An 8,928-nucleotide genomic window follows, 5' to 3' on the forward strand; every position below is an offset into this window, starting at 1 on the left:
GGATCAAGACATTGAAGCGAGAACAAGATTTCATATTATTTAAAGTCTTGAAGATGTATCTTGGATTAATCAAAGAGAAGAGCTTCAAAGATATTTCAAGCATCAAAGTGATCAAGCCACATACGCATGAGGAACCATTTGATCAAGCTTCATTTTTCAAGTCAACCGTTTGCAAGATTGTTGATTCACTTCTTAGGTATATCTAACTCACTCTTAGATTAGTATACAAGTGTTCAACAATCATGATATGCATTTGCATCTTTTAACATAACCATTTGTTAACACATTGAAATGCAAAACACAATTTTCTTAAAGTATTTTTTCTGCATTTCAACAGTGTTAACCGGTTAACCATATGGGTTAACCGGTTAACAGTCCAGTTTTTTGAAATCCTGTGCTAACGTTAATATGCGTTAACCCGTTAACCTATTTGGTTAACCTGTTAACACTGCGTTAACCCGTTAACCTATTTGGTTAACCCGTTAACACTGTTCGTTGCAGCAGAAATGTTTTTGAAAAATTATATCCTTTCATCAAAGTTCATGAGAGAAATGATACCTCTTTGAAAAGGTATTTTGGCAATATAAATTATTAAATTTTCAAATAAATTTTCACCTCCAAGAATTTTCATACAAACTTCAAATAATCACTCTTTCATATTTTCTTTCAATATTTTTAAAAAGTGTTCATAATCAAAGTTTCATCTCATTCTATTGTTGAACACTTGCATATTATCTTTTGAGTGAATTATTTATCTAAGGAGAAGATCAATCAAGAGAAGATTGATAATACTACACTTTGTTAAAATATTCAAAAGAATTATTTCTGTTTGACTTGTGATCCAGGATTGTTGGACACAAGGGGTTGGTGTTGAAGAGGATTGTTCTTCATACACTTGTTTACCTATAGGTTAGATAGTAGGCATCACCGTTTGTGTGAATAGGCTGTACCATAATTCTAACTATAGTGAAATCTCTTTCGTGTGGAAAGGGGAGTGGATGTACCTTCGGATTGTGAAGGGAACCACTATAATTTCCGGTGTCTTTTTACTTTCCGCAATTTATTTTTCCCCACTTAAATGAAAAATAACCATAAACCGGAAACAAGATCGAAGAATTTTTAACCACCTAATTCACCCCCCCCCTCTTAGGCGCATTTACAACTTACAATTGGTATCAGAGCAAGTTATAGGTAACTTGTTCCTAGAGATCCAGCATGGCTTCCGCAAGCATAAATCCGGTTTTCAAAGACGGTGGAAGTAGCAACAAGCCCCCACTCTTCTCCGGAGAATATTTCGATTTCTGGAAAATCAGAATGAAGGCACATCTTGAAGCCCAAGGGGAAGGTATATGGGAAGCAGTTGAAGAAGGTCCACACAAACCGGTGAATGTGGTGAATGGAGTTGGTACCGCAAAGTTGAAAAACACTTATGACGAAGATGATAGGAAAAAGATTCTGAATGAGAAAAAGGCAATCAACATACTCCAAAGCGCTCTCAGTATGGACGAGTTCTTCTGTACATCTCAATGTAAATCGGCAAAGGAGATTTGGGACACCTTGGTTGAAACACATGAAGGAACCACCGAAGTGAAGAGATCGAGGCTAAACACCCTAAGTCAAGAATATGAGATGTTCCGCATGCAGCCCGGTGAATCTATAGTTGCCTTACAAAAGAGATTTGTCCATCTAACAAATCACTTGATTGCTCTCGGTAAAACTTTCACCAATGATGATCTCAACCTAAAAGTCCTAAGATCTTTGACAAGAGAATGGCAACCGAAAGTGACCGCTATTTCGGAAAAGAAAAGTCTCTCAACGATGACATCCGCGTCTCTATTTGGCAAACTTCAAGAACACGAATTGGAACTTGGAAGGCTCGAGAAGCACGAAGGTCTAGAAAAGAAATTCAAGAGCATTGCCTTGAAAGTTGATTCAAGAAATGACAAAGACGATGAGACGTCCGAAGATGAGAACTTTAGGCTTCTTGTGAAGAAGCTTGGTAAGTTTTTTAATAAAAATAAAAATTCCTCTTATCCTAAAAAGAATAAACATTTCAGGAAAAAGGAAGCATCCACATCAATGCAAGACGTCACGTGTTATGAATGTGGACAGCAAGGTCACATAAAGCCGGATTGCCCAAAACTTGCAAAGAAAGGAGGACTCAAAGGAAACAAGGAATTCAAAAACAAAAAGGCTTACGTCGCTTGGGACGATAATGAGATCAGTTCATCCTCGGAATCGGAAAGCGATGATTGTACGAACATGGCTCTTATGGCTTCACATCACTCCGATAAAGAAATCGATGAGGTTAGTAGCAATTTTTCAGTTTATGACAATGACACACAAGATGTTATAGATGAACTCTTAAAAGAATGCAAGACCTTGTATAAAAGTATTTCATCCCAAAGGAAACAAATTTCATCCTTAGAAGAAAAAAATATTGCTTTGGAAAAATATATTGAAAGTGGAAAACAAAAATTGATGGATGAAAAACAAAGTCTTGTATGTAAGAATTGTGAATCTTTATCTTTTCAAATTGTTCAACTTAAAAGAGTTTTAGAAAGATATGAAAAAGGTCAAATTGGCTTGGAGGAAATTCTTAAGCATCAAAGATATTCTATTGATAAAAGTGGATTAGAATATTCTAAGTTTTCGAAACCAAGCACAAATAAGACCATTTTTGTTAAAGCAAGTGAACAAGTTGATAAAGAAAAAGGAAACAATTCTAAAAGTGTGCATCAAAGTCATAAAAAGAAAATGATTGTTAAGAAGAAGAATTATGTTTCTAGATATAGAAGTGATTTTCAACCTACCTGTTTTTACTGTGGAATCAAAGGCCACACACCTAATGCTTGTTATGTGAGAAACTTTAGCATTCCAAAAGGGCATTATGTGTGGGTTAAAAAGGGTACTAACTACCAAGGACCCAAAGCAATTTGGGTACCAAATAAAACTTAATTGTTTTGTAGGTTTACTTGGAGACCACTTCAAAATCTCTGCTTTATTGATAAAGTGGTTGTTCTAAGTTTTTGATGGGAGGAAATAAACTAACTTTCAAATCTAGTTCCAAAGTCCAAGGGTTATTTCACATATGGGGAATACCTTAAAGGAAGAATTCTTGGCATTGGCAAAGTTGAAGCACTAATATTCACTAAACCATTGGCTAAAGAGCAATTCTTCAAGATTCGGCGAGAACTTGGTATTTTCAATGAAGGTGACATCTAACCTTTCTTCAAATTGCTTGTTATGTGGTATAGTATCTTAAAATATGTTGATTTTCAATTTTTATGTTATGCAATGCTAGCACTTCTATTTCGCCGTTTTTAGTTTTTCTTACTTTCGCATATCCAAAAGTTATCCGTTTTAAAATATTTTTTGATCGAAAGTTGTGTATTGATAAGTGCTAATACTCTGTGAAAATTTTTTGTAAAAATCTTTTCCCATTGTTTCAAACAGAGCTGCTGTTTTTTAATTATTTTTTTGAAAATTTTAGCCCGTTAACAGGTTAACGGAATCGGTTAACAGGTTAACGCCTCCAAAACAGCACTTCTGCATTAGTTTTAAAAATCCAGAATTTTTAATATTTTTGGTATATGTGTTTATGGTTAGTGCATGTGCTTGAATGCTTATCTAATGATCACATAATGTGTGTATGCTTGTCTGCTTTTCTTTTTTTAAGTTTCTTCCTTTTTGCTAATGACAAAGGGGGAGAAGAAATATGTGTTTGTGTGTTTGTTTTTCTCTAACAAAATACAGCTAGAAAAGACTCTCTAAAAAATCATGAATTTAGGGGGAGCGTTGATCAAGGGGGAGCCTTTTGTGTTAGAGAAACAAAAGTAGAGCAAACTTTCAATATTGGGTTGTCATCATCAAAAAGGGGGAGAATGTGAAGGCAAGCCTCTAAATGGTTTTGATGAAGACAACATTATTCATTCAAGATGTTATGCATGCTCAAAAAGGAAATGGATCAAGACATTGAAGCGAGAACAAGATTTCATATTATTTAAAGTCTTGAAGATGTATCTTGGATTAATCAAAGAGAAGAGCTTCAAAATGGTTTTGATGAAGACAACATTATTCATTCAAGATGTTATGCATGCTCAAAAAGGAAATGGATCAAGACATTGAAGTGAGAACAAGATTTCATATTATTTAAAGTCTTGAAGATGTATCTTGGATTAATCAAAGAGAAGAGCTTCAAAGATATTTCAAGCATCAAAGTGATCAAGCCACATACGCATGAGGAACCATTTGATCAAGCTTCATTTTTCAAGTCAACCGTTTGCAAGATTGTTGATTCACTTCTTAGGTATATCTAACTCACTCTTAGATTAGTATACAAGTGTTCAACAATCATGATATGCATTTGCATCTTTTAACATAACCATTTGTTAACACATTGAAATGCAAAACACAATTTTCTTAAAGTATTTTTTCTGCATTTCAACAGTGTTAACCGGTTAACCATATGGGTTAACCGGTTAACAGTCTAGTTTTTTGAAATCCTGTGCTAACGTTAATATGCGTTAACCCGTTAACCTATTTGGTTAACCTGTTAACACTGCGTTAACCCGTTAACCTATTTGGTTAACCCGTTAACACTGTTCGTTGCAGCAGAAATGTTTTTGAAAAATTATATCCTTTCATCAAAGTTCATGAGAGAAATGATACCTCTTTGAAAAGGTATTTTGGCAATATAAATTATTAAATTTTCAAATGAATTTTCACCTCCAAGAATTTTCATACAAACTTCAAATAATCACTCTTTCATATTTTCTTTCAATATTTTTAAAAAGTGTTCATAATCAAAGTTTCATCTCATTCTATTGTTGAACACTTGCATATTATCTTTTGAGTGAATTATTTATCTAAGGAGAAGATCAATCAAGAGAAGATTGATAATACTACACTTTGTTAAAATATTCAAAAGAATTATTTCTGTTTGACTTGTGATCCAGGATTGTTGGACACAAGGGGTTGGTGTTGAAGAGGATTGTTCTTCATACACTTGTTTACCTATAGGTTAGATAGTAGGCATCACCGTTTGTGTGAATAGGCTGTACCATAATTCTAACTATAGTGAAATCTCTTTCGTGTGGAAAGGGGAGTGGATGTACCTTCGGATTGTGAAGGGAACCACTATAATTTCCGGTGTCTTTTTACTTTCCGCAATTTATTTTTCCCCACTTAAACGAAAAATAACCATAAACCGGAAACAAGATCGAAGAATTTTTAACCACCTAATTCACCCCCCCCCCCTCTCTTAGGCGCATTTACAACTTACAACCTTCACCAAGGCAATCGTTTTACCATACAACTTCTTAACTTCTCGATCCTCTATCTGCATGGGCAATGCCTCAACAATCAAGTTCTCTCTCCCATGCACATCGTCCACTTGGATTATATGAGACGGATTCAGAATTTATCTCCTTAACTGAGACACATGAAACACGTCATAAAGATGAGTAAGCGGAATTTGCAAGGAAATATGATAGGCCACCTATCATATCCTTTGCTAGATCTGATACGGACCAACAAAACATGGTGTGAGCTTTCTAGACTTCAAAGCTCTACCAATCCTAGTGACTAGAGTAACTCGCAAAAACACGTGATCTCCCTCTTGGAACTCAAGTGTTTTCCTCCTCTTATCATGGTAACTCTTTTGGTGACTCTGTGAAGCTTTTATCTTCTCTTGGATCATCTTGATCTTCTCAGAAATTTGCTGCACAATCCCAGATCCAATCACCACACTCTCACCAGATTAATATCAACATAAAGGTGTTCTACACCTCATACAATAAACATCTCAAATGGGGTCATTCTAATACTTGAATAGAAATTGTTATTGTAAGTGAACTCGACCAATGGCAAGTATCTATCCTAAGCACATCCTTATTCTATCACACATGCTCTCAGTAGATCCTTCAAAGATTGAATAGTCATTTCCATTTGAGCGTCCGTCTGTAGGTGACAACCAGAACTCAAATTGAGCTTAGAACCCATCACTTCTTCCAAATGCTGCAAAAACCTCGACGTAAATCTTGGATCTCTATCCGATATAATACTCGACGGAATACCATGCAAGCTGACAACCTTCTCAATATACAACTCAACCATCTTCTGCAAAGGATAACTGATCTTAATTGGTATGAAATGAGCCAATTTAGTAAGTCTATAAATAACAACCCGAATGGAATCACACCCATTCGTCGTTTTTGGAAAACTTGTCACGAAATCCATGAAAATATTGTCCCACTTCCACTCAGGAATACTCAATGGCTGCATCTGACCCAACAACTTCTAATGTTCAATCTTTAACTTATGACAAGTCAAACAAGTATAAAAAAACTCTACTACTTCCTTCTTCATTCTTGGCCACCAAAACATTTTCTTCAAGTCTTGATACATCTTAGTGATACTAGGGTGAATGCTCAAACCACTTATATGACCTTCCTCAAGAATATTTTTCTTAAGTTCTGGTACATCTGGTACACAAACCTTGTCTATGAACCTGATCACAACATTCTCGTCGATTCTAAAATCACCTCCATTACCTTGATTGATTAACATAAGTCGGTCAACCAATCCCAAATCAATCTTCTAACCTTCTATGATCTCTTCAATGATACCACTAATCAGCTTCAACATACCTAACTTCACACTATTATGAGTCTTTTCACACACTAGACTCATGTCTCTGAATCGCTCGATCAGCTCTAACTCGAACCATCAACATCGACATATACAACGACTTCATATTCAAAGCACCAACTATCACATTGGCTTTACCAGGATAGTAACTAAAGCCAAAATTGTAGTCCTTCATAAATTCTAACCATCTCCTCTACCCCATATTCAACTCTTTCTGATCGAATGGATACTTCAAATCTTGTGATCATTGAAAACCTCAAATCTTGTGCCAAATAGATAATGTCTCCAAATCTTCAGCATGAATACCAATACTACTAACTCTAGATTACACGTAGGATAATTCATTGCATGAACTCTCAATTGTATAGAAGTGTAAGCCCAACCTGACTATTCTACATCAACACACCACCTATACCCATCTCGAAGCCTCACAATACACCACAAAGGACTCAGTTGGATTCGGGAATATCAAAATTGGAGCAGATGTCAATTTCTTCTTAAGTTCTTGAAAACTCTCTTCGCAATGCACATCCTAAACACAGGTTTGACCCTTTCAAGTCAACTGAGTCAAAAACAATGCTAACTTCGAAAAGCCTTCAATAAACTTCTTGTAGTAACCATCCAAACCAAGAAAACTTCTAATCTCTATAATTGACTTCAGAGTCTCCCATTGCAACACCGTATTTTTCTTCGATGGATCAACAACAATACCACCACTCAATATTACGTGACCATGTAAACTCACATCTCGCAACCAGAACTCACACTTTGACAACTTTGCATATAATTCCTTCTTTTTCAGGGTCTGCAACACAACCCTCATATGCTCTACATGCTTTTCATTAGTCTTCCAATAAATTAAGATATTGTCGATGAACATAACCATAAACATGTCTAAATAAGGATGGAATATTTTATTCATGTACTCCATGGACACTCCAGGAACATTAGACACATCAAACGACATCGCTGAATACTTGTAATGACTATACCTCGTTCTAAAAGCAGTCTTTGAAATATCTTCTGGTTTCATGCGAATCTGATGATAACCCGAATGTATATCAATGTTGCTAAATACACATGCTCCAACCAACTGATCCATCAAGTCATCAATCCTCAGAAGTGGATACTTGTTCTTGATCGTAAGCTTGTTTAGTTATCTATAATTAACATATAACCTCATGCTACCATCTTTCTTCTTGACTAGCAACATCGATGCACCCCACGGAAAAACACTCATTTGAACAAACTTTTTCTCAAGAAACTCTTCTATTTTCTTCTTCAACTCACTCAACTCTGAAGCAAATATCCTATAAGGATCCATCGACACAGAACTAGTACTAGGTACTAAGTCTATGGCGAACTCAACTTCTCGCTCTGGTGAAAAATCACTGATATCATCTAGAAACACTTCTGAAAAATTACACAACATTGGTAGTTCCCCAATCACAACTTTTTTCCCAACCTTCATCGAAGCTAGTAACATAAACACTTCGGCCTCATCCTTCACGGAATCATCCACTTGCTTAGCAGACACAAACAGCTTATCACTTGCATCAAAATCTGGAAATGACACCGTCTTGTCGTGGCAGTTGAGAATACCACGGTTGAACTCCAGCCAGTTCATTCCAAGGATAAAATCGATATTTCTAAAAGCTAGACATACTAAATCCATCCCAAAACTCTTACCGAAAATAGTAAGTGGACAATTCAAACACGCCCATGAAGTGGTTACCGGACCTAGAGTTGGGGTATTAACAATCATACTTCCAACCATAGAAGGCAATTTCAAACCCAACCTCTCAGCACACTCAAGCAAAACAAAAGAGTGTTATGCCCGTGTCAATAATTTAAATCAGAGGAATATTATTAATAAAACATGTAACTTGAATCAACCTGTCTAAGCTAGTAATCTCTGACCCAATCAAAGGAAAAACATTCCTTCCAGACTGAACCTTCTTGGGCTTTTGACAATTAGTATCGATGTGACCCTGCTCTCCATAATTATAACAAGTCGGCCCAACACTCTTGCAATTTGCAACATGGTGACCTGTCTTCCCATATTTGAAGCACCTCAGAACATTATTCCTACACTCATTAACATGGTGGCCCAAATCGCCACACCGAAACATTTGATAGAAGCAGGAGTCTCTCCCCCACTTGGCTTTCTCTCATACGAAGCTCTCTGTTTCCTTTTGCCAGCTGGAGCACTATACAGTTTCCCATGATACTAATTTTTCCTTTCTTCTCACTAATACTCTTATAGTGAGCAGAACA

General features: G+C 36.0%; 1 protein-coding gene across 1 annotated transcript; it reads right to left on the bottom strand.

Annotated features, from left to right (window-relative positions):
• Nucleotides 1-7,807: 7,807 nt before the first annotated feature.
• On the bottom strand, nt 7,808-8,428 carry LOC127137794 (uncharacterized). The gene has a single exon (XM_051064215.1). The coding sequence runs from the start codon at nt 8,426-8,428 to the stop codon at nt 7,808-7,810; it is 621 nt and encodes a 206-aa protein (XP_050920172.1).
• Between the last annotated feature and the right edge of the window lie 500 nt (nt 8,429-8,928).

Source organism: Lathyrus oleraceus, chromosome 4 (genome assembly GCF_024323335.1).
Source record: "Lathyrus oleraceus cultivar Zhongwan6 chromosome 4, CAAS_Psat_ZW6_1.0, whole genome shotgun sequence".
In the NCBI taxonomy this organism is placed as follows: Eukaryota; Viridiplantae; Streptophyta; class Magnoliopsida; order Fabales; family Fabaceae; genus Lathyrus; species Lathyrus oleraceus.

Excerpts from the sequence above, each read along its gene's own strand:
- LOC127137794 (XM_051064215.1), bottom strand. The coding sequence starts at position 8,428 with ATGGTTGGAAGTATGATTGTTAATACCCCAACTCTAGGTCCGGTAACC.